The sequence below is a fragment of the Pongo pygmaeus genome, chromosome 9 (genome assembly GCF_028885625.2).
Source record: "Pongo pygmaeus isolate AG05252 chromosome 9, NHGRI_mPonPyg2-v2.0_pri, whole genome shotgun sequence".
NCBI classification, from domain to species: domain Eukaryota; kingdom Metazoa; phylum Chordata; class Mammalia; order Primates; family Hominidae; genus Pongo; species Pongo pygmaeus.
Window position 1 is genome coordinate 133194823 of NC_072382.2, and position 23645 is coordinate 133218467.

The 23645-nt window shown below is 44.6% G+C and overlaps 1 protein-coding gene and 1 pseudogene across 3 annotated transcripts in view; both read left to right on the top strand.

The window, feature by feature from the left end:
• The first annotated feature begins 1243 nt into the window (after positions 1-1243).
• NTM (neurotrimin) overlaps positions 1244-23645 on the top strand; it is a 958823-nt gene continuing 936421 nt past the window's right edge. The window contains exon 1 of one of the 3 annotated variants that reach the window (XM_054439510.2): positions 1244-1552. In XM_054439510.2, coding sequence (XP_054295485.1) covers positions 1471-1552 — 82 coding nt within the window. In that variant the 5' untranslated portion in view covers positions 1244-1470. The remainder of the gene's footprint in view (positions 1553-23645) is intronic. The other 2 variants (XM_063671630.1, XM_054439513.2) reach the window with 2 other exon arrangements.
• LOC129009169 (U6atac minor spliceosomal RNA) lies at positions 15916-16030 on the top strand (annotated as a pseudogene).

A 23645-nucleotide genomic window follows, 5' to 3' on the forward strand; every position in this document is an offset into this window, starting at 1 on the left:
GGCTCACTGTAATCTCTGCCTCCCGGGCTCAAGCAATTCTCCTGCCTCAGCCACCCAAGTGGCTGGAACCACGGGTGCACATCACCATACCCAGATAATTTTAGGGATTTTTTTAGTAGAGATAGGGTTTCACCCTGTTGCCCAGGCTGGTCTCGAATTCCTGAGCTCAGGCTACTGGCCTTCCTTGGCCTCCCAAAGTTGTGGGATTACAGGCGTGAGCCACAGTGCCCAGCCAGGAGCTACATTTTCTAGATTTTTTGTTCACATCCTCTAACTTGCTTCTCATAAGGGGAAGCCAAAAATTAGAATAAACTTCCAGGCCCTAGAATTAGATCTCTTAAGAAATCATTTATATCCATTAGATTATTTCTGTTCGGTTTTTATTCTTTCCTATCACCAAAGGGATTAATGTCTTCAACTCTCTGAGGAACTACACAAAGTTTACACTCAGAAAGCCCCTCCGCATGTCTAACCTGAATCTTTCTCACTGCAGTTTAAATCACAGATGCTTCTATTATTGCTTTAGTGGATGTGGATTGACCAAGTCATGGGGAATAAACTCCTGCTTTGTTTTCTTTTGAAGAAGGTTCTCCATCTTCAGACTATAGAGCTTCTGCTCAAATACCAGGTACTTTGTACCTTTTCGTTGTATCATATACACATGGGTGACTTTAGGAAATTGATTTTTAAAAAGTGAATGAAAAAGAGGAGTAACATAGATGTTCTGAAACAGAAGTGACAGGAGGAGAAAATAGAAAGTTATTTACTATTTTCAAAGCAACTAAGTAGAAAGGTTGATGAAATAGAGAAAAAAAAAAAAGCTGTCACTGAATGATATTTCCATTGGAGGGGAAAATAGGTACCAACAAATGAAATTTGACTCATCTTTACAAGTTTCACTGAGCATGAAAATGTCCCTTTAAAATTTCCCATAAGCCATGGCTGGCTATGGGATTTTTCCAGTGCAAAGGGAATCTGAGTTCAGGAGGCTAGGGAATGCCAGGGGGAAAGGGATTTTCTGATACTCAGAAGACTCAGAGACTGTCAGTTTAAAAAATGAAAGTAATATAGAAGGGGCAAAGTGGCATTTATCATTCTATCTCTCCAGGCTCCTGTCTCTTTAATCAGCTAGCCTGATTTGCCCAGTAAATGATTCCTGAGTGTGTGTGTGTGTGTGTGTGTGTGCCCGCGCGCGTGTGTTGTAGCTCTGTCAATCCTTGGATTAGAACCAATGATTGCAGCTTGTAGGAGGGCTGTCCAGGGCCAGATTGTACAATGTGTCTCAGTGCCAGAGTATGAGTGGAGATAATTACGGAGAAGTCATACTCTCTCACACCCTCGGCTTTCTTGTTGTGTCCTTCAGCAAAACAGTGGATTTAAATCTCCTTGCACAAGCTTGAGAGCAACACAATCTATCAGGAAAGAAGGAAAGAAAAAAACCGAACCTGACAAAAAAGAAGAAAAAAAATCATGAAAACCATCCAGCCAAAAATGCACAATTCTATGTCTTGGGCAATCTTCACGGGGCTGGCTGCTCTGTGTCTCTTCCAAGGTAAGAGCTTGCTATTGATTTGCCTTCGGTAGACCCAGGAATTGTACAGTGTGCTTTATAAGATTTGCAGACTCCCCGAGTCGGCTGTGCTGCGCTGTTTGCAGGTGGAGGAGAGAGCGTTCAGACAGCATGGCTGGGACTTCATTCTCCCGACTAGGCTGTGAGAATATTGATTTGATTCTGGCTGCTACCGGAATGGGGGAATATGTATGTGCATAAGTAAAATGTGTTTGGTGCTCCTGTTAGGACTGTGGTTGTGTGCTAGGCTCCCTGGCTTCATGCACATTCTTGCACACATACACAACGGAGCACACATGTAAGCAGGGGGAAATGACAGATTCGGAGGGCAACAGGGTTGCTAACGTGTCGCTTATGCGTTTGGGAAGAAATTACAAGTGGAAACTTTAAATATCGGCCAGCAAACTTGCAAAGCTTTTAAAAGGAGCAAAGGGGAAAATGCAGGCTAGAAAGAATCAGGTGCTTCCTGTGAGGTTCTGGTCAGCGATCCAGCTTCAAGGGATGAGTCAATTTGCAGCAGTGGGGGACAACTGTATTAGTTCTAAATGTGTTCGGGGGTGTGTTTGTGGCTGGGGTCGGAGGTGTGGATAACAATCAGATAAAAGGGAGGGGAGCGGGGGCTCTGAAATTCTAAAAAGCTTTTCGAAGTTGAAGAGAGAGAGGAAATAAGAGTCGGATGCTAATTTTCTGTTTATTTATCGGCTGAGCCGGGAGCCCTGGGGGCTGCAGCTGAGTGCAAGCTTTGATGTTCCCAGTGCTGTGTTCTGTGCATTTGGAATCGGCCTCCACCTTGAGTCCATTTGCTGCACCGTGCCCCCCCCACACCCCATCCCGGCTCTCAGGTCTGTTCGTTCCATCAACAGAATTATCCACTAATCTTCTTGCTCCCACCTGCCCTGTCCTTTGGGGAAACTAGTTTGCCTCTTTCATATTAAACACAGCTAAAACTCGTAAGGATCGAGACAAGCTGAGAAACTTTCCCAGGGTGGCCCAGCAGGGCTCTGGGAGGAGGAACCCTCTCTTGGGAGGTGAGGCTCAGTCCCATGCAGTTGTATTCCCAGAGGAAAGTTCCCTCTGACCCAGTGAAAAACAATGGGGAGTCTCACCCCCTCGCCCTCTTCTCCCCCTGCAATATGGAGTTCTCCTGATCTGGACTGAGTCCTGAACTGTAGTCCTGCTGACTCTTCTCCGAGGTTAGGATTTAGGGATTGCTGCTGTCCTCTTGACATAGGTTGCAGTGGCTGCAGTGTGGATCCACGGAAGGTGGGCAGAGAGACCAGGCTGGAAAGATCAAATGCGTACACCCTTGACTGGGGCTTGATGAAGAAGGCAAGGGGTGGGGACAGGAGGGATCTGTGTCGGATGAGAAGGAAGTCCAAGGTGGTGAATCTTGCAGGGATGGCCATGATGTCGTCTGCTGCACCCAACCCCAGGAGGCATGGGCCTCAGGATCCCCCTGTTCTCCCCTAGGGGCTTTGGTGGGTGTTTGAGTGAAGGGAATCAACTTGGAGGCATCCTTGATTGACTCCTCTTATATAATATGGAGCAGTATCAGTGTGTGTGTGTGCGTGCGTGTGTATGCATCCCTGCTTGTTCTTGGTGCACAAGAATGAAGTGGGGAAGCTGAGTTCAGGATCCGGCAGTTTCGGAAAAGCAGTTTCTATGGGGGCTGACAGCAAAAATGAAAACTAAGCAGGCAAGGGGTAGGGTGAGGGGTCAGAGGTAGGGAGAGGGAAGGTCCCAAGCCCTCCGTAATTTCTATCTGTCCTGAGATCCATGTCTCTTCTGTCTGTAACATCAAATTGGAGACAATGACCAAACTTTCACCATCAACAGCCCTGCTGGCTGCATGCCAGGAGCCCCAGGGCCATACTGAATTTACATATAAATTAGCATACGTGATTTTTTTTTTCATCAGAATAAATGCAGGGGAGCATAATATTTGCTCATACTTTGAATCGTCTCTGAATAGATGAGTAGCAAAGTGGTGGTGCCAATTTATCTAAGGTGCCATCTGATTTTGTGGTCTTGTTCCTAACTTGGGGTAGGGGTGGTGGCGACAGCACTATCTCAGACCTCATCACATTCTACCAAATCCTGAATTTCTCAAAAAGAATGATGGCCTTATTTGTGCTACCTTCACCCAGTCAGCCCTGAATAGGCTTCAGTGTGTCGTAATAGAACAAGGTTGCCCAATTTTCAGGCAGAACGACCCCCAAAGACCTGCATATTGCATGCCAGTCAGATGTAGCAAAGGTGATGTCTGTTTTCTCTTTCAGGGGAAGGAAGCTGAAGTCTGCCAGCTATCTCTTATCAAACTTGCAGAATTACTGAGGCAGCCCAGGTCTTGCCTGCAATAATCCACCCCTATTGCATTGACCCAGCGGGACTAGTTAGAATGCAGTACACATTCCAAGGCGATTTTTTCTTCTCCTCTGTTTTTGTTTTAAGCTGGTTCTTCCTAGAGCTGCTACTTCCTGTGCCTCCTGCCTCTTGAAAAGGTGTCTGGTGCTAGTGGCAGGTTAGGAATCCCTCCCTGACCTGCTCCTCCCCCCAACCCAACCAGCAACCATGATCCAGCTTAGGTAGAGAGGGGGGTTTCTGAGGGAATCAGCACTGATTAGTGACGCTGACAGGAGGGGCGATTAGCTCCCTGGGGCTCTGGCCCTAAGATACACCAGGGTTGATTAAGTAGAGGCATCTCTTTCCTGGGAGCAGATACTGCAGAACTGGATCAGGCGCTGTCCTTTGCATCACACCCACCGCCCACCTTCTGCCACTGGGAGCCTCTGAAAGGAATGGCTGCTTGTGCTGCAGCTTCCTCTTTCTAGAAAACCGACCATTTCTCCTTCGAAGGATTATTGTTTCTTTTAACACCTTCCGATTTGCTTGGCTAGGTTCCTCTCTTACCTTTCTCATTTCCTCACCTCTCCTCATATCCCGCATCCACTTAGCAGCTAGCTTGAGACACAGACAGGGCAGAGGAGAAGGAAAAGGTGCCACGGCAAAGTTCACACTCCCCTTCGCGCAGCACCCAGGAGGTGGGCAGTGGGCGCCGTTCGGCTGGGCAGGCCGTCCAGGTTCCTGCCATGCACAGTACACATGTGGTGCCAGCAGCAGCTTGAGCTGGGCAATGCTTCTGAGATTCATGGGTGGCAGATGAGACCATAACAATATTTACTGGCAAAGTGGAAACATCAGCCTGGGATGATGGGACCCTGGGCCTGACATGGGCATCGCAGGCTCTTGGAAACATGGCAGTAAGGGGAGGAGGTCAGGGAGCCTCATCGAATGGAACCTGCCTGCCAGGCTTGGGGCTGCCAACTTGGGGCAAGTTCTTGGCAAGGCGTGCACAGTGGCACAAATGTAGCTCACCTCCACCCTTTGTATTAGGAGGCCACCCCACCAATGGGGATGGCCCTCTGAGCATTCACTCAAGCGTGCCTGGAGAGTGTCTGCCGTGGCCGGCAGGTCTCGCTGCATGAAGACCATTCTTGAAATTGCAGCTTTAGTTACCAGGCACAGAGCCTGGTCCTGGTCCTGATTCTTCCCTTTTTTGGTTTCCTTAAAGCCAAATATAAGCCCCCAGATCTCATCTTATCAGCTGCAATGTACAGTCCCTGACTTCTGTTCTTTCTCAGTAACCTCCTTCTATAGCGCCGGTTTTAATTCAGGTGTCCTGAATAGTGTCTTCAGGTGTGTCTCTTGGTTCCCTGCCTGAGGTGACAGAGTCTAGATTGCCTCCTGGCAGTTCCCTGGCTGCTGCTCTCTGCCTGCATGCCGTCTGCCATGCTCGTACTGGCTCCTTTTCTTGATGGGCCAAACAACCTGGTGTTGATTTTAGCCAAAACTTGTCCCTTGGGATGAAGTGAGCGCTCCCAATATCCCAAGAAATGGCAGAATTTCTGAATCAATATGGGGCACCTGATTCTGACGTGTGCAAGAAACACATTCTGGAGAGATTTGCAATGCTCTTGCCATTCAATCATAGTAGAGGCACACTTTGGGTAGGATGAACAGGTCTGTGATTTGGCTTTTTTCCTAGTATTTTGAATTCAAGCTCATGATCTGCTTCTGCCCACAAACTGGAATGCTAAAGATTAACAAACAAACAAACAAAAAACCCACATTGCTCTCTATTTTGCTGTAGCAGAGATCCTACAAATGCTTCAAACACCCAATATGCATGGTCTCCAGGTTTCAAGACATTTCTAGTGGTCTGAACATAGCTCCATGGGGGACATGTACATCTAAGCTCAAATTTCTCTGTTTTCTGTAGGGAAAAATCTTTCCCTCTGCGGGCCTATCTCCCCACCTGCCCGCCAGGCCGGGGAGCGACTCCCCTGGGTGTTGTAAGGACTCATTAATGCTTGTAACACTCCAAACATGTGGTGCTAAGTGGAACTCCATGCTGAGATTATATTTATGCAGTTTACTTCCTTTCTGCTCTATTGTCTTGTTACATGTTTACTTTATGTCTATAGTCATTTGAAATTCAATAAAACCAATTAAACATAAAAAAATGAAGGCATGCAGTAATAAAGAAGTCGATGGCATACAGTTTGGAAGGGTCAAAGGGTACCATCCTAGTGTTCCTAGAAGCATCTCCTCCCCATTGGGGGAGGGTGCTTCATGTTATCAGAGAGTGCACTGGGGAAGGGCAGAAGGACTTTAGAAGGCACTTGCAGGGAGCATGCCTCCAATCCCCTTTGCAAAAGGAGTCTTCAGTGTGGGACTGCAGTGTGAATGGTGGAGAGGGGGAGCACTAGGGAGGTTGGAGCTGAAGGTAGGAGTTTCAGAAAAAATAGCTCTAATCTGGATTGGCAAAGGGTGGGAAAAAAAGATCTCTAGCTTCTGCTTTGACTATGATTTTGGTCAGTAACCTCTGAGAACTTTATTTTTTCTTTCATGTATGTATGTATGTCTTTATTTATGCAACCCTCTGGATTAAGCCTGCTCTTGCTACCACTGCTTAAACTGAAAAGATATAGGAGTGATCCGTTTTCCTTCCCATTCTCTCTCCCTCCTTCCCTCCTTCTCTCCTTCTGCCCACTCCCCCTACTTCTCTGTTCTTCACGTTCTCTTTTTCTCTTTCCCTTTTTCTGTCTTCCTTTTGTTTTTCCTTCTCCTCTATGGGAAAAATAATTGATCAGTTGACAGATCTAGGTCAAGCTGGCAGGGGTTGCTCTGCTTCATGCAGACTTGCCTAGGAGAAGGAGGGGAGAGCCTGTCTTCACAGTTCACAAGGAGCCCATCTGATGTGATGGAAGTGGGGAGGGAGGCCAATGGACCATGGGCGAGTCCAGCCCTCCCCAAAACGTTCTCTGGGATCCTATTAATTACAGAGTCTTCCATTATTTGGTATCTCTCACACTCTAATTTTCCGTATCAAATTTATCTTTGCCTATTTCCTGCTTTTTTTCTCAGCTTCTATAAGCTGCCTGTTTCGGTTTTTCTTTTTCTTCCTTCTGCTTGCCCCTCCTTTCTCTTCTCCTTTTCTACTGCTTCTCAAATCATGACAGGAGACCACAGAATCTCCCCTACTTAAGTCATATTAGAGAAATGGCCTTTTGTTTATTTGCAAGTGGAGAAACAGAAACCCTGCCAGAAGAGCTCTGTAAGTCATTTGCAAACTGCAAAACAAACCAACAAAGATTCACATTTTCATTGCAGAGAAGAGAGTATTTCAAGACAGACTGTCAAGCTAAGAAATCAAATATTAGAAAACACATTCTTCAGCTCTGTTACTAAGGACATCTTAGGTTACTAAATTTGATTTTTTTTTTTTAGCTTCTGTGAGAGTATTGCCCTTTGCGATAATAAAAGACTGATCAAAAGACTGCTGGTTTTGGCTTTACTTACTCATTCAAATTCACTCTCTAGCGGTGTTTCCTTTGCTCATCTTGGAAGTGTCACCAAACTCTCACCCTAACACAAAATCCATCTGGTTGTTTATTTGTCCACTGGTTCAATCACATCCAAGTGTTTATTGAGTGCCTACTACGTTTGGTGCATTGTTTTAGGTGCTGGAGATAAAGGAGTGATAAAAAAAAAGCAACTAACGGATAAGACCAAAGACCTAGTTGCATCTCTCAGATTTGGCTTGGCTTGGCATCCTTTGTCATAAACGGAAAGCAACAGCAGCAGTACCAGAAGCAAGGGTGGATACTCCATGACACAGCCTCTGGCCTCCTGTGCAAATGATGATGGATGGCAGGAAAGTAACTAGCCCTCAATCCTTGTTTTGAGACAGGGGTTTGGGGAGAGGAGGTGCACACCCTGGCTCTGGGTTCTCATAACACAGAGATGCTGTCTTTGCTACTCCACACAACCTCTTGTAGAAAAGGAGCTCATGGATGTCTTTGGTGTATATAGGATGGGGAACACTGCTGTGAGTTCACTGTCTTTGTGGTCATTGTCTTGTGTGTTTGAATTACTGGTTGATGCTGAACATCACTGTCACCTCTCTGGCCCCTCCACCTCCTTTATGCCCTGACTTCTGCACAGAACTGGAGGGCCAAGAAGATAAAGGGAAAATACCAGATAATTTATACCAGAGAATACCATGGAAGAATTTGCCTCAGACAGCTTTTCTGAATGAGGCAAATACTATTCATCTGACCTCTGGGAGGGATTCAGAATTCAGGGTAGAGCTAAGATAACCTCCTCTATGAGAACCCTTTTAATTTGCTACCCAATCATCACATCTTAATTTAGAGTTCCTGGAATAATACAAATGCATTATTAACAAAAGGAATTTCTTTGTTTTCTTCTGGTGGGATACAATGTTTTGGACGTCACATTGTATAGTTGTTCTCCTACACACCCATCTTCTTTCAATCCATGGATTGTGTTTGCAGCACTATGTGTACAGAGGTAACAAAGCTGCTCTGGTGCTCACACTGTGTACTCTAGCTGCACCCTGAATGCTTTAGGAGGGCTGCTGCTATCTGCATTTCCATCATGGTGGCGGTGATCATGCTTAGGTTTTCTCATGAACAAGAACAGGTAATCACCTTTCTCATAAACCCATGATTCTTCCAAGTCCAGTGGTCTAGACCAATTATACATCTCCCAACTTGATCTCAGAAGTCAGAATGATCCTCAGCGGGTAGGTGCAATCTGCATTTATCTGCAATACTCTGTCTCTAAGCCAGTGGTTTGCAAACTTGCCATACCATAGAATCACCTGGGGAACTTTATAAAAATATCAATGTCTGGACCCTATCACAGACCAATTAAATTAGAATCCCTTTGAATGGGGCCCTACACTGATATTTTTAAGAGCTCTCCAAGAAGGCCTAATCTGCAGTCAGGTTGAAAAGTGTACCTCTAAAGCCATCTGAACATGTTCAAAGACCTTGGGTAAGACACATCCCCTATATGGGCTTCAGTTTTCTCACTCTAAAATAAAACACTTGGACTAAGAGATTTTCAAGTCTCGTTCCAAGTTCAACATTTGGCAATGCTGCAAAAAGTCTTTTTGAGTATAGTTATTGATAGGTAGTCGTGCTAAAAGAAAATACTCAGCACCAGCCTCTGCCTGCAGGAAGGTAAGAATATAAACAGCATCACAGACGAATGAACAGAGTCAGAATATGTAAGTGGTGTGTGTGCGTGCAAACTCTACATGCTATCTCATATATATGATGTTGCGTATTCATATATGCATGCATTTATTTACCTATAAAGCATCCTTAGAATGGAAGGAAAGGATTAACTCGTCATAGATAGGGGGAATAGAACTGATAATGACTCTCAATTGATCAGTTCCTAAGCCTTCCTACAAGAGAAATTCAGGAGGCATTTGATTGAGGGTCAAAAAGGAATGTGTTTGAGCTGGATTGGAGAGTGCTCAGCAATGATGAGCCTTAGAAGAAGCTCCATCCTTAGGTGTGAGAATTACACATTTCTCTTCTAGCTAGCCTCCCTGCCCCTCCCCAGGAATCAGTTATCCAGCTGCATTGCTTCCACTGCTCCCTCCTTCTCATGGTCAATAAAGAGTCATGCTCAGAACCTCAATGACAATTTTGCAGCTTCATATGTTAGGTGGAAGTGATACTGGCCCCACTCACATGGCCGAGACAGCTCCTGTGGTGTGTGCCGGAGTGAAAACTTGTTTGTTTTCTGATGGAGTCAGCAGATCTAAGAGGCACATTAGAACAGGGCTACTGGCAGATTTGTGCCAAGTTTAGTCTCTGGGTAACCCACACACCCACCTGGCTCCCCGGAGTGTTCATACTTCTGTGCCAGACAACCCCTGATTCACAACCAGCTCAGGCTCAGAGGGACTTTCAAGATAGTTTATTTCAGTTCCTCTTTTGGGGCTCTGACCCCTCAACAACGCAGCTGCAGTGGTCCTCCAGCCTCTGTCTCCAGTGATAGGAACTTGCATCTCCTCAGAAGTCCATTGCATCTGACTGTCAGATTTCAGGAAGACAGGAGGATGTGAAGAAGAGGCAGGGGAAGAGGAAGGAGAAGGAGATTCTGCCTTCTTATAGAATCCAGCCACATGTCCTGTATCTGGAGAGTGATGATAACACAGTGGCTCCGGGACCAGATTGCCTTGAGCCAAACCTGGCTCTGCCTCCTTCTGGTTTGAGATCTGCGGCAATTGAATCAACCTCTGTACAACTCAGCTCCTCTTCAATAAGACAGAGATAATTATACGACTTACCTTGTAAGGTTATTATAAGGATTAAATAAGTTAATGCAAATAAAGTGTTTGAATACTGCCTTGTACATAGTAAGCTCTCAATAAATAGTACCTAATTCTACTACCCACGGGACTGGTCGACTTTTTCTACAACATGACTGTTTTCAAATACTTGAAACTGATTTACTCCCTTCCTCCCCTGAATCTCCTCTTTACTAGGTTAAATATTCCAAGGTTTGCCTCCTATTTTCTATAAAATCATCCATTAACAGAGTGCTGGTGGTTCTTCTCTAGAGTTGTTCCGCCTCCTCTGCATCCTTCTTCCAGTCTTCTCCCAGTGTGTCCTGGTAGCTCAGCATATTAGAGCCCAGCATATTATAGCTTCTCCTGATTCCAAATCCAAGTAGAATGAAGCCTCAGCTCTCTGGCAAGGCATGTGAAATCCTAAGGGTCTGTCCTCAGTTTGCCTCTCTCCTAAACTGAGGCACTCCCTGCTCCATGGCCTCTGTGGGGTTTCCTGTTGCTCCATCTGTAAAGCACACGAGCATGCTGTTCCTTTGGCTTATGCTCAGGCCCTACCCTGCCCCTGTCTACCTAGAAAATGCTTTTGATATTTTCAGACTAAATTCAAAGTTTGGTACCCTTTCCTTTGAGTCTTTTTTTTTTTTTTTTTTTTTTTGAGATGGAGTCTCCTCCCCAGGCTTCAGATGCAATGGTGCCATCTCAGCTCACCTCAACCTCCGCCTCTTGGGTTCAAGTGATTCTCCTGCCTCAGCCTCCAGAGTAGCTGGGATTACAGGCATGTGCCACCACACCCAGCTTATTTTTTTCTATTTTTACTAGAGATGGGATTTCTCCATGTTGGTCAGGCTGGTCTTGAACTCTTGACCTCAGGTGATCCGCCCGCCTCCGCCTCTCAAAGTGCTGGGATTACAGGTGTGAGCCACCGCGCCCAGCTGAGTCTTCTTACTCCTTCTCTTATGCTTGCCTTGCACTTTTTCTTACCTTTACTGTTCATATCCACAACATGTTAGTGTAGGTGACCTATTTACATGTCTATCTCCCCTTACCAGGCTGTGGGCTCCAGCAGGGCCAGGACTGTCTTGTTTATCTTTATACACCTAGTACAAGTAGCACAGCCCCTGGGACAAATGTGATACTCAGTGTTTATGGATGAAAGGAAGGGAGGAAGACCTGAGATCCCACTAGGTATTTCAGCTGCCCTATAACTCTGTCGACTCAAGGTGAGCTATTGTTCATTCAACTCTTCCTTATCATTTGCCTGAGTTGTTTCAATAGGTATGCAAGAGCCTGACCTCAAAACTTACCCTTTCTATTATAAAGCCATTTTCTTAGATTCAACTCATCTCTTCCTTCTGACAAATCCTTTTTTTAGATCCTAAATCTTTTTTCCCATATATTAGGAATCCCTCCTGGCTGTAATCAATAATAAACCGGATGTTATGGGTACCTATGTAGTAGTACTTGTGGAGCTCAGTATTTCAGGCTAAACTGACCCAAGAGTGGAAAAGTCATTCTAATGGTGAACTGCTCAGATCAGTAGGGGATGGGGGAAGAACCTACGCTCTACATCTAGGTGAGGTGCTGGCATCAGAGGGAAGAATGGGGACAGGGAAGGTTGAACCTAAGAAAAGAGGAAAACGACTGGATGAATTTATCTAGTTGGAGAAGGTGAAGTGGTCCAGTGTTTTTTGGCTGTTTCTCCAAATCTAGTCTCTCTTCCACAAAGCTGTCCACTAGAGTACTTAACTTTCTTCCTGAACAGTCAAGAGGAAACTCAGCCCAGATAAGGAATAGATTAATCAACAGCTTTTTTTCTCAATGCAATTGGTGATACATGAATATTTATAGTTGGATAAACCATTTTGCTAATTCTGAAGACAAATAAGAATTAACTAACCATTCTACATTTCCTCTTCCTTTTCCTTGAAAACTTCCTAATAAAAGAATCTAAATGCCATATTGTCATTTTTTTCCATTATTTTCTCATACTGCTAACTCCTTGTCCAAGGTCAAATAATTTAATAATTAAATCCAGAAGCTTTTTCATGGACTCCTAGAGTTGTGAGATACCGTGGTATTTCACTTGCCCTGTCTCCTCCCCAAGGCAACAATACCATCTGAACTGTGTTGATTAATTCCTGCTCAAGAATTCCAGAGATTTCTAGTGACCAGACACTCACTACCTGAGTTGTGGCTCTCAGTTCCAGCTGCCTATCAGAATCACCTCTGGAGATTGTTATAAAGCAGATGCCCAGGTCTGACTCTCAAAAATTCTCCTGGCACAGGTCAGAATAGGGCAAGTTCATCTCTATTTCAAAAGAACAGCAGATGATTCTATTGGGAGGTACAGCTAAGCATAACTGATGTTAACACTCTTTTTCATAGCTGATAAACTATGTGAGAAAGCACTTTGCAATTCTGGCAGGCATTTTTGATGCCTCCTCAATATCAATTCTATCCTTTCTCTTTTGAAATAGTACTCTAAATTTTTTCATAGTAGGAATATGCCCATTTAAAATACTCAACTTCCAGTTTCTGTTATAACATATGGTCATATACTGCGGTTCAGGCCAATGGGATACAAGCATAAGATGACTGGGTACGGGGTGTGGAGGGTTGTACTTGGATGGCCTGTGCTTTTTGGACTTTATTATTTTCCCTTCTTGACTGGGAGACTGGGATCCTTCCTGGAGGTGCAGGATCCATCCCACTTACAAGCAGGAGGACAAAGAACATATATCAAGAATGACAGAGAAGGACACTTGTAGGTCAAACCACATGGACTTGCTGTTTGGGTAAATAAAAAAATAATTGAGTATAGGTAATTTCATATATCTCAAACTGATAGGGGGAACTCAGGTTCAAAATGACATAGCAGTTGTACCAGCTCTAGAATGCATAGTTATAAAGTTATCATCACTTGTGAAAAAAAAAATCTCCATTTAATTAGTTTGCTTTTCCTTGCAGCTGAATACAATTCTAATGAACATATGTGGAGCAAAACTTTTCCCCTCCCTAAGTTTTGCCTTTCGAGCTATCAGGATAGAAGTAATAGTGTATGATCCACTTTCTAAGAGATGACTATCATAGACCCTACTTATCTTATCTTGGCATCCTTCATTCTTTCTTGTGATCATCGCATGGCACAGTTTCTGGAGCACTAATCATCCTGATCATTATCTTTGAAACATGACCAGTTTGATAATGATCAACTGAAAAGGTGTTGCCTGAGCAGACTCTGCCAGCTATAGTCTGACTGGCAAAGTAGAAAGTGAACTGTTACTTAGCAGATTTTGGACTTTATAGTTACATAGGTTCATTCGATTATTGTGTTAGTTTCATTCTTTTTTTCAGACATGCCACATCCTTGGCTCATTTTGAGGCTGTATTTGTTCCTCTCACAAAATAACTGATTCCATAAGACCTTGCCTATCCTTGCTCACAGGTGATCTTCCCTAAATGATCTTTTTAAACACTTAAAACTTTATTGCCCCTGTGTCCATTGTTTAAATCCATTGAGATTATTTTTGGATCCCGATGAGATGTCTTCATCAGCTTTTTGTTATCTCCAAATGATACAGACATGGCATCTCCACATCATTGAATCTAATGATAAAAGAGCAACATAATTGATCTGAAAGCATGGCCAGGTGCTTACTTACATTTATATTTCATCCACTTCAGAATTATTTGTTCAGACCATACTAGGTATTAGGCATACACAACAACAAGGCAGGCATAGTTCCTGCACTTGGTTAAATAGACAAGTGACCACCACGTGGTAAGTGCTAGGATAAAAGCAGGTCAGTTTGCTATGGCAGCATTTGGGAGACTTTTCAGGACAGGAAAGTTCTCTGGAAGGAAGATATGTTAAAACTGAGAGATAAAGGTGAATAGATTTAACCAGGTGAGAGGAGACATGAGTGTTACAAGTGGAAGAAACTGCATATGCTAATGTCTACAGGCAAGAGAGCATGGTAGGAGTTCAGGATTCTGAAATCAAATATGGCTAGATTGAGTGTGTTTGTATGGGGTGATGGGAGGAGGAATGTAGGTGGAAAGACAAGAGGTATATGTAGAGAGGTAGGTAGAGGTCAGGGCTAGAACTGTTTTCATTGAAGATTTTATACTGAGGGAAAAGGGTGCATGGAAGCCTTGTATGCCTGAGAGTAACATGACCACACTTGCAGTTGTAGTGGCCAAACAACATGATTTGGGTTAGTTGAAAATGGTAACTAGACCACCACTCTAGTTACAATATGGGAAATGAATTGAAGTTGGGCAAGACTAGAGGAAAGGGAGCCTCCTAAGGGACGTTGCAACCAGTTAGGCATGAGGTCACCAGAGTGACAGTTGCAGAGAAGGAGAGACATGGGGGTATTCAAAAGTTGTGGAGGTAGAAGGGTTAAGACTTGGAGATGGACGGGGAAGAAGAGGATAAGTAATAAAGAAAGTGTAAGAGGACTTCTGTTTTCTAAGTGAATGGCTTAGAGGTGGGTTTTAGAGAGATAGTAATTAATGCAATTTGGGTCATGATGGGTTTAACAGTAGCTTTCCAATATGAGGTTAGCTAGATGGATCTGAAACTCTGGGTATGAACAAAGACAGTCTTCAACACAGACACAACTAATTACCCAGGGAGAGAGTAAGGAACACATAAAAAAGAATTGAGGGCAAGCACTAGTCTTTAAAGGCTGGGAGGAGAAGGAATCTGGGAAAGCAGATTGACAAAAAGTGGACAAATACATAGGAGAAAAATCTGGAAAGCATGAGGCCATCAAGGCCAAATGATGAAAATTTGAGGAAGGCAGGAATGTCAGCAGTGTCGAATGTTTCTAAGGGATCAAGGGAGATTATACTTAGTTGCAATAATCTCTTCCATGTTCTTGGGGATAACAGTTTTGTGGGGCGGAGCAATGGGGGGGGATACAAATAGAAGAAGTGGAGTCAGAAAATGAGTGTAATTATTTCAAAAGGTTTTCTATTTAAAGAGAGAGAGAGAGAGAGTGAGAGGGGCAGGGGCCAGGGAAGGAGAGGCAAGAAGGAGGATGTGGGGATGGCTGGCCAGGTGAGGCCCTCAGGGAATACAAACAGGTGGGAGGAGTGGTGAATCCTGAGAATGGGTACAGAAAGGAGTCTTGAAGAAGAAAGACTGCTTCCATTACTCTTTAGAGTGAGGAAGGAGAGAAGTGTTTGAGAATATGCATTATGATTAGATTCAGCTGCAAATGACAAAAATGATGCAATTAGAGTGGCTTAAATAACATAATCTGTATCCCTCTGGTTATGGAAATACTCTACTTTGTCTGTTCATGGCTAGGAGGTGTTCCCCAAACTCAGGCACCCAGGCCTTTCTGCCATCTGACCTGTTGCACATGGCCTTGCCTCCATGGTCTAAGGTGGCAGCATCTGTGTGCCAGAGTGGAATGAGGGAGAGATGAAGAAGAGGCAGGAGGTACTGGGGCATTGCCCCCTGCAGATGCTCCTGGAGGCCATCACATGGCATCCTTGCTCACCTCCTCTTGGCCAGGACTCAGCCACATTGCCACACCTAAGTAGAAGAGCCTGTGGGAAACTCACAATCCCCTCTGGATGATCACATGCCCAGACAAAGTCAGGGGCCTATCACCATGGAAAGAGGAATGGACATTAAGAAACTATTGGTGTGTCACATGAAAGGAGGAAAAAGTAGTATTCCCTTGATAAGGATGGAAGAGGCCCTCAAGTCCATAGGGTACACATATGGTTAAGGCATTGCCACCATAAAACCATGATGTTTCAATATCACTAGTCATTAGGGAACCACAAATGAAAGCCACAATGAGGTACAACTTCACACCCATTAGGATATTGCTGATGAAATAAAAAAGGAAAATAAATATTGGTGAGGATGTGGAGAAATTGAAACACTTGTGCATTGCTGGTGGGAATGTAAAGTGATGCAACCACAGTGGAAAGAGTTTGGGGGTTTCTCAAAAAGCTAAACAGGCTGGGCTCAGTGGTTCATGCCTGTAGTCCTAGCACTTTGGGAGGCTGAAGCTGGAGGATTGCTTAAGCCCAAGAGTTCATGACCAGCCCAGGCTGGGCAATAGAGAAAAATTCCATCTCTACAAAAAAAATTTTTTTAAATTATCCAGGCTCAGAGGTGCACACCTGTAGTCCCATCTACTCAGGGAGCTGAAGTGAGAAGACTGCCTTGAACCCAAAAATTCAAGGCTACAGTGAGCTATGATTGCACCACCACACTCCAGCCTGCACAGCAGAGCAAGACTCAGTGTCTAAACAAAGCAAAATAAAACAGAACAACATTAAACATACTAAATCAGTCAGTGAATTGGAAAAAAATCAGCTAAACATGGAATTACCATATGACTCAGCAATTCTATTCCTGGGTATATATTCAACAGAATGGAAAGCAGGGCCTCAAACAGGTATTTATACATCAATGTTCATAGCAGCATTATTCACAGTAGTGAAGGCAGAAACAACCCAAGTGTCCATCATCAACAAATAGATAAACACAATAAGGTCTATGCATAAATGGGTATTATTCAGTCTTAAAAGGGAAGGCAATTCTGACACATGCTGCAGCATGGATGAACTTTGAAACCATTATGCTAAGTGAAATGAGCCAGACACCAAAGCACCGATGAGGTATGATTCCACTTACACGAAGTACCTAGGGTAGGCAAATTCATGGAGAGGCTATCAGGGGCTTGCAGGAGGAGGGAAACAGGGAGTGATTTAATGGTCACAGAGTTTCTGTTTGGGATGATGAGAAAGTTCTGGAATGAATGGCGGTGATAGTTATATAATATTGTAAACATATTCAATGCCACTTAATTATGGTTAAAAGGGTGAATTTTATTTCATGCATATTTTACTAGAATAGACAAATGAAAATCAACAAAAGAGATAATCAGCTGTCTGTGGCATAGGAAGGAGGTAGGTAAATGTGTAAGCTTGGTGGCAGGAAGTTAAAGGAGTTTGCATTTGCTGGCTTTTATTTGCCCTGAGTATAATGCATAGGTGTTTGCACACACCTATGTCCAGGTCCACATGCTTGTGTCCATACACCTGCAGCCTGGTTTTTCCAAGAAAGCAAAAAGGACTAAGCTAGTTGCTTGTGTAATGAGAGAGACAGCTGATGAGTGAACCAGAGAATCCTGTGCAGTATTAATCACTTTTCCCTCATGCCACTGTCTTTTCTCTGGACTTTAAATAAAAATATAATCTACCCCCATCTTCTTTCTTTATCCCTTTTTTTGATTCTGGTCCTACCATTTAGTGCCATCTCCCAAACATACCCAGAGCTCATCACTTACTCCTTTCTTGCATTGCCTTTTTAAGGAATTAAAAAGATATGTTTTTATCTTTACAAATTACAAAGCTTATTCATATCAAATACCTTTCTTAATCTCCACATCAATCAGAATATCCTTTCTCATCCCAGTCTATCATTAACTTTAGGAGCTGAGTTTTTTCCCCAAGCCCTTATTTTCCTCATCTTTCAAATAGGATATATGGATTTCCTTGGAAGGTAGTTTTCACATTTAACTGAATTAACTGTGTGAAAACTTTTGGCACTCAATTCATACTGCAAAATTAAAAGCCAATGTTTTTGAAGCTCGCTGACAGCACAGGTACTCGTGACTGGACCTCCCTATCAAAGTCATCTGCTTCCCTCTCTTGGCTCTCTCTCTCTCTCTCTCTCTCCCTCTCTCTCTTGCTCTGTCCCCAGCACTCCCCTCTTCACTCTGCTCCATCGCCCCAGCAAACACTGAACACTGGTGCCCTTCCACAGCTCCATACCTTTGCAGGAGCTGCTCTCTAATGGGAATGTTCTTCCTGCAGGATCAGGACAGTGGAACACTGTACATTCCCATCTTAGTTATGAGTGATGATGGAGTAAATAAGACCAGGAAAAGAATTTAAGAGGCTGAGAAAGGAGAACAACAATAGCAGAAGAGGGTGCCTTTAGTTAACAACAAAGTATTATATATTTCAAAATAGCTAGAAGGCTTGAAATGTTTCTCCCACATAGGACCGTTGTTTGAGGTGATGGATATCCCTGGCACCTTGATTTGACCATTACACATTCTATGCATGTAGCAAAATATCACAGATACCCTATAAATATGTACAAATATTATGTATCAATAAAAACATTTGTAAAAAGAAAATACATCTGAAACCCACTCCCCCCTTAAAAAAAAAGGAGAACAAAAGTTTGTTAAGACTGACTCCAACCTATCATTTTTATACTTAGCCTTCCTGGGGACCCCGGTTTCTAATCTGCCCTGGGAAAAGAGAAAGGAGTCTGTGACACCTAGCATCATTAGACTAGGACTCTCCAAGTGTGGTCTCCAAATCAGAAAGTATGGGGCCGGACCCCAGCAATCTGTGTGTCAAGAAGCCCTTCAGGATATTCATCCTAAAATTTGAGAACGATTGATTTAAAGGAGTGTGAAGACTGAACGTCCAGAGCTCTTTCTGGAAGGGCCACTCCCAGGGCTGGACATGTGGAAGAGGAAGCAGCAGCATGGACCCTGCCTCCTGGGAGGGGCCTCAGTGTCTCTCGAATACGCTCACCTTAGAAAAAAAATCCTTTAAGCCACCGGGACAGAGGAGGCTTGGTGGTGTGTAAGCCGTATAAATATGTACATTCACTTATCTATGTAAGTACATATAGATTCCCTTTGGCTAGGGCTGCCAGATTTAGCAAATAAAAATCCAGGACACCAGATATATTTAAATTCCTGATCAACAAATGATTTTTATTATGCAGAGCACATACTAATACTAAAAGACATTTGGGTTTTTTTTTTTTTTTTTTTTGCAATTCAAATTTAATTGGGCATCTTTTTCTTGTTTTTAGCAGGCATCCTACCTTTTGCCCGTAAGTATTAGGTACATAGTGGAAATAGCCTGATCAGAATCAGTGTCTAAAAGGTAGAAGTGGGTTTTAATGGCCTATTTATTTACATTTTAATAGGAATGTGCATGAGTTGGCAGGGAAGAAAAAGAATGCTGCTCTTTCTGGCTCATTGTATTATTTTAAGATCTGTATTTGGGGAAACAGAAAGCAAGGGAGAGAATATAGGGAGAAGGATGGTGGTTGGCCTGGAGTGGTGGCTCCCGCCTGTAATCCCAGCACTTTGGGAGGTCGAGGCCGGCGAATCACTTGAGGTGAGGAGTTTGAGACCAGCCTGGCCAACATGGTGAAACCTCATCTCTACTAAAAATACAAAAATTAGCCGGGTGTGGTGGCACGTGCCTGTAATCCCAGCTAATTGGGAGGCTGAGGCAGGAGAATTGCTGGAACATGGCAGGCAGAGGTTGCAGTGAGACAAGATCATGCCATTGCACTCCAGCCTGGGTGACAAGAGCAAGACTTCATCACAAAAAAAGGAAAAAGAAAGATGGTGGTTGAAAGTAGCCCACATGCCAGCAAGTCCTCCCTCTAGTCAAATAACCGAGCACCTATCATGGGCCAGGCCCTGATTCACATGACCCTGAGCGAGATAAGCAGCAACGCTCTAGGAGGTTGAGCTCCCTGCCTCGGGCCTGGCTCCTGGGCAGGTTTCCTGCAGCCACCCCTTACCTGCCCCAGGTGACAGGATGCCACCTCAGAGGGTGGGACCTTGATGCTGTGGCTGGGCAGTGAATGACAAGCTTCCTAATGAGATGCAGCTGGGGGAGCGGCTTGCTGACAGAACAATTTGCCGGTGCCCAGAATATCCGCCCAGCCTCTGCAAAGCGGTACCCTGGCGGGCGTCAGGAGAAATTTCAGGATTTATCATTCGCCTTGGTGGCAGGTGTGCTGTGAGCCGCCCTGCTTCCCGCTGTGCTTTTCTAGACCTGCAGACTGGATGGGCAATCCACCCAGGCTTCTAGAGCCTCGGGAAGAACGTGTAAAACTATTTCCTGTTTTTTCCTCCTCCTGATCAGCTTGTGTTTACGTAAATGACTGGAAAAGCAGTTTTCGGCTTATTTTCACAGCTTAAGGGCTTCGTGAGAAGCTTATTATTGAAAAATTAGAAACTGAAAGCAACTTCTTAGACAATGAAATAGCAACCCAGAGACTGTGTGTGTAAGGCTGGGTGTGCTGTAACTGGCTGCGTTACAAATAGGAACTCCCCTGGGATTCAGTAATCAAACACGTGGCAACAGGTTGTCTGTTTCAACAGAGAGTGAGTAATCAAAGGAGATTTGCAGTTAATCCAAATATAACAGAGAAGCATCCAAGGGAAGCCCAGGAAAAGGAGACTAGAAGGGTGAGGGGTGGATGAGGCCAGAGCTTCCTGGTTTGGAGTTCCAGATGCAACAGAGAGAATTGGGAGAGGGGCAGCAGGTTGATCTCTCTGAGTGCTTGTGTTGGTCCATTTGCGTTGCTATGAAGGAATACCTGAGACTGGGCAATGTACAAAGAACAGAGGTTTATTTGGCTCATGATTCTGCAGGCTGTATTAGTGTGGCACAAGCACCTGCTCAGTTTTGGGTGAGGCCTCAGGAAGCTTTTAGTCATGGCCAAAGAGAAGGGGCGCTTTCATGTCACATGGTGAAAGAGGGAGTGAGAAAGAGAGGAGAGGGAGGTGCCATGGTCTTTTAAACAACCAGCTTTCCAGTGAACGAGAATCCATTACTTTGAGGAGGGGACCAAGCCATTTATGAGGGATCTGCCCCCATACCCAAACACCTCCCACCAGGCCTCACCTCAACACTGGAAATCACATTTCAACATGAGATTTGGAGGGAGCGGACTATCAGCAATGGAGGAACAAGCTGCACAGAGGAAGGGGAAACTGAGGCTTGGCTACACATTGAAGCAAGCCAGAAAAATAACCTGAGCACTTGGCCCTTACACTTGACCAGTGATGTAAAATTTGGGAGGAATTAATTAGCATTCATTGATTTACTTCAAAATCCTGAGTCCTACAGTGGATTGAGGTCGGGGTGGAGAAGGACTTGCTCCATCTCGATGGGCTAGAAAGAAGAAAGTGGTGCAGGCCTGGGAGACAGTGGTACCCATCAGCATTTCAGGGAGACACTTTAGTTTGCATGTGTATCTCTGTGGTTCTCAAAATGTGGTCCCTGGCTGGCAGCATCAGGGTCCCCTGGTGCTTGTTAGCAATATGAATTCTCAAGCCCCACCCCCAGAGAGCCCTCTGACTCTGGACCTCTGAGAGGATGCCCAGCAATCTGTGGATCAAGAAGCCCTCTGGATGCTTTTGATGCGTACCTCAGTTTGAGAACCACCAGCAGACCTGGTTAACTGGCTAGAGGTACCAGGAGGTGCTCACTCAGGGTTCCTATGTGGGCTTGTGTGTGAACTACTACAGCCAGTCCCGGGTGAGGTCCTGGAGAATTCTGTGCTGATCCATCTGTCTTGATCTTCCTAACCACACGGGGCTGTGGGGAAAGGCACCTTTACTACACGTGTACTACTACCATGCGCCAGGCACTGCTAAATGTTTCATGCGTGATATTTGATTTAATCTTTCCCTCATCCTTGTGAGGTAGGGGTTGTAGATAGCATTTTAGTGCTGAGAATATTTGAGTTCAGAAAGGACAACTTGCCCAGGTCTCTATGTTTCCTGAGCTTGTACCCTTATTCGTTCTCACATGGCTTCTCTGCCACATACCTCTCTGTCCCCACATGCTTTCGGTGCCACCTACACAAAGCAACTACCAGCCTGGCAGGGCCCCAGCTCTCCGCTGCCAAGCTTGGCCCTCCCCGCCCCACTCCTTGCCTCATGTTAATTTCCCACCTGAGTACTGAGTACTTTATAAATAGCAAATCTAAAATGAATTTTCTACCAGCGATCATTAGCTCCCTTGACATCCATTAAACATTCTCGCAAGCAGAGTGAAGTGACAAAAGGGATTGATTTTTACAGTATGCTTAATAGGGGAAAAGAAAGAAAGGTGTTGACAAGTCTTTTTTTTTTTTCTGTCCTGATATCACCAGGAATTTGAAATCAGTCAAATGACTTTTATCTGAAAAAAAAAAAAAAAAGAAGAAGAAGGCTAGGATTGGGTGCGGGAGGAGAGGTTCGGGAGATGGAAACAGGCTCCCACCACCCTGTGCGGCTCATTTCTGCACCCGTGACAGGTAAACATAAAGTTAGTTACCTAGTGCCAGCCACCAAGATGAATATGTCAGATTTAATGCTTCAAAATATATAGGGTCCAAGCCAGGGAGGGAGTGGGGGGGAGTGGAGGAGGAAAGAAGGCTGGATTAAAGGAGAGGGAAAATAACCAATTTTCTGCTGAAACTATTGGAAGAATAAATGTGTTGATGCAATAGTTGAAGTCAGAGAAGGCTGGCATATGAGGCACTGTAGCTGAAAATTTAACTTTGATTTCAATTTTCATATTTGTCAGCAATAATTAGATTCAAGAAATGTTTTGCCACTGTTCTAAAATACTAATAAGTAGAGGCCTTTGTAGTTTGGTTAATGGAGTCTTTTTTCCTAGTGGTCTAGGAAAATTCCATTAAAGCAAAAAGTCATACTATATTACAGTGTTTCAATATACATTGACTCTGCTGCTGCGGTGATATCATCCCAGGGATGGGAGTCCTCTGTGCAACCACAGAGCCCCTGACAGGGAAGGGGTTGGGGCTTCATAGGCCTTAGCTGTCTATCATTTCAGACCTGCGCAGACCTCCCTGGCTCATGGGTGAGGGTAGGGGAGAGAGAAGAGCAAATTCAATAAAGCCTCGCCTTGGGAAGGATGTGTTTTATAAGCATTGCCTCCTGGAGCAGGAGGAGTTGATGGGCTCCTGCCTGAGGAGAGGAAGCACTTTCCCTGCTCTCCCCAGTCTGGACGCCTGTTGTCTGTTCCTTTAATGAAGAAGCTCCACCCAGTGGCAGATTCTACATGCACTCCTCCTCCCAAGCCTCAGCCTGCTCTGAAAGTCTGGAAGGTTGCTTTCTTTTGAGATCAGAATTTGATTAACAGCACCAAGGTCTATTATTTTTGATTGGCTTTTCCCTGGAGTGCCTGTGCATCTCTGATATCTCAGGTAACTCCCTGCAGGGCAATATGGGGTGGATTGGGCTTCACCTGCTTTAATGTAGAGGTAAGTGGAGGGTTAAGTGTATTGTACCCACACACTCCAGAGAGTCCCTGTGGATGAGGGAAGACCTGGGGCATCCTCATCTCCTTGCTACCCTACTTTCCACACCACTCTCCTGCCATCAGGGATTAATAATCACATGCTGGGCTTATTCAGATGGGCTCTCTCTGTCTGGAACGCCCTCTCGTAAGCAGGCTGCTGCTGCAGCCACCTGTTAGCCCATCTCCATGAGTCCAGGGAGCTCAAGGACCCTGCTCTCAATTGTCCTTCCCAAAACTCTGAAGTGGATCTCCAGACTGGGATGCCAGTCC